We start from the raw sequence: 2,373 nt of genomic DNA, 5'->3' as shown, positions 1-2,373 counted from the left end.
TGGGGGAGATGTCGTGCGGGGGGAGCACGGCTCACCCCCAGCTTCAGCAGGGGCAGCAAGTACCCTGCCTGCTGCCTCTGATGACAGAGGCCCTGTGGCCACTCACTGTCCTCTGCACCCACGCCCACGTCTGCGCTGCCCCTCCCCTCCCCTCCCCCGGCTGAACTACCCCCTCGTGCGCCTCACCCTCCCCTCCACACATGGGATGACACCCGCGTGCTGTGTGGGGACCCAGGCCCTGGGGTCCCGCATGCCCACACCCGGAGTTCAGGTGTAACAAAGATAACTCAGGTGACCAGAGGGCCAGGCCTTGTGACTGGCGTCCTTGTGAGAGGTGAGGACCCAGATGGTACAGAGGGGACGCTGTGAGGAAGCAGGAGGGAGATGGGGACAGAGGGGACCCTGTGAGGATGCTGAAGGACCAGGCGCACCACACCTAGAGGTGCCTTTCTGTCCTTCTCGCCTTCACGGGCAGCTCGAGCAGACCAGGCCGGCAGGAGGGTGGCCGGAGCAGAAGGGCAGGCCTAGGGCTCTGGGAGGCGGCAGGATCCCCACGCTGCCCGACTAGGCACACGGGCAGGTGTGCACCGGAACGAGGCTCCCGCGGCCGCCTCGGAGCCCGGACAGCCGCCCTGAGGGGCATGCCGGCACAGTGGGCGCCGTGAGGCCACCGAGGGCTGTGAGGGCAGGACAGACATGCGGAGGGCACATACCAGGTTTATGTACACTCTCGGGTGGCCGAGGGCTCCCCCGCCGCCGTCGCATGACACCACCCGGCTCTCCAGCTCACTCACAGGCTGCTCGGCGATCAGGGTGACAGCGAAGTTCTCATTGACCTGGGCAGGGAGGGGACACCTGCAGACCCCACGCTGGCCCCAGACCCCTCCGCCCACGCGCCTCGGCACAGGTGGCTCCTGCACGGTCAGCGGCTATGCACACGCACAGACGCACCTGGACACAGGCGCACTCCCGCAGGTGCACATGCGCACACGGGCACACACGCAGCTTCTCGCCTGAGCGCCGAGAAGTGGGACCAGCACAGAACGGCCAGGCCGCCCTCCACACACATGCACGCACTCTCGCCCACCCTGTGAGCACACGCGTCTGTCCTGACACCCCCACACAGTGATGCCGTAAGCACAGCGCTGGCGGGCCCCAGGGCTTCGGCCTGCCCTGCCCCCCAGCTCTCCCCTCGGGCCCAGGAGCACCGTGGGGTGGGCAGCCTTTGTTCCCAACAGTTCTGAGCAGAGCCTCTGGCCGCCCCCGCATGCCAAGGAGGAGAGGCCCTCTGAGCCCTCTGAGCCCCGACGCGCGCTGGTGTCACGGTCTTCCACAGAGGGCCAGAGCGGCTGGCCACGGCCCAGCTGAACCTGCTCTCATGGGCCCTCGTGTCCTGACGCCACTGACGGTGCTTGCTGCCTCTTACACGGCCACGTGACACGTCTGCGTTCCACAAGGGGCTCCCCTAGGGACACACCAGCAAACCCGGCTTCTCTTCCACACCCACCCTTGCCAGCAAGCACGCACCCCCAACTGCTTTCCTGCAAGCCCGTCAAGGCCCTCCTGCACCCAAGCCAGAGCCCGCCACCCGCCACCCGCCACCGGGCGGCAACAGGGCGCCCGCAAACGCGGCAGTAGGGACGGAGCTCAGGTCTGGTGGGTGGCAGCTCTGCAGTCGGGGCTCACGACGAGCTCACACTCGTCTGCGACCTGGGTTGTCCGCTGGCCAGGCACACTGGCCAGGTCCCCTGCGGCCATGCCCTGGCTGCACGTGTGGGCCTGGAATGGGCAGAGGGAATCCTGGCGAGGAAGGGGCAGGTGAGGCAGGAGATGGCATGTAATTTCAACACACCTGTAAAAGCTCGAGCAGCGCAGCTGGGGCTGCAGGGTTGTAGCAGAGGCTGAAGCCCCATGAGGCTGCAGCACCCAGGAGACCCCAGGCACACAGGCAGGCCTGGCAGTGCTCCTGGGCAGGCTGGGGGTCGTGGGGGCCCTACATAGGGTGCCACCTCTCGTGCTCTTTCTCTCGCTCTTGGGAGAAATAAATGAATTTGCAAAAACACCACAAGCGCAGAGCCGACCCCCTTCGCTGTCTCCCGAAAGCCAGCTGACAGTCAGAAGGCAGCAGGCCAGTGCCCAGCCTCACTCCCCAGTTCTCTGTCAGAAGGACAGGCCTAACACCCGGGGCCTTCGTCCCAGACACAGAATCATTCCGCAACGACCTGTTTGTAAGGCTTTCCCTCCAAGTTCTATCCCCAGACAGGCAGTGAGAAGGCAAACAGAGCCACCAGCGGGCAAACCCCACGCTGCGCGGGATGTGGACCACTTGTCATCCGCCCGGAGCCCCCTGCCTGTAGCGGCTGCCCCACACCA

General features: G+C 66.1%; 1 protein-coding gene across 1 annotated transcript in view; it reads right to left on the bottom strand.

Moving 5' to 3' along the window:
- NDUFS6 (NADH:ubiquinone oxidoreductase subunit S6) overlaps nucleotides 1-2,373 on the bottom strand; it is a 9,916-nt gene that overhangs the window by 786 nt on the left and 6,757 nt on the right. Inside the window, exon 3 of the mRNA XM_006140133.3 lies at nucleotides 714-836. Coding sequence (XP_006140195.3) covers nucleotides 714-836 — 123 coding nt within the window. The remainder of the gene's footprint in view (nucleotides 1-713; nucleotides 837-2,373) is intronic.

The sequence above is a fragment of the Tupaia chinensis genome, unplaced genomic scaffold (assembly GCF_000334495.1).
Source record: "Tupaia chinensis unplaced genomic scaffold, TupChi_1.0 Scaffold000020_1, whole genome shotgun sequence".
Classification (NCBI taxonomy): Eukaryota; Metazoa; Chordata; class Mammalia; order Scandentia; family Tupaiidae; genus Tupaia; species Tupaia belangeri.
This window is presented reverse-complemented; position numbering and strand designations above follow the sequence as displayed.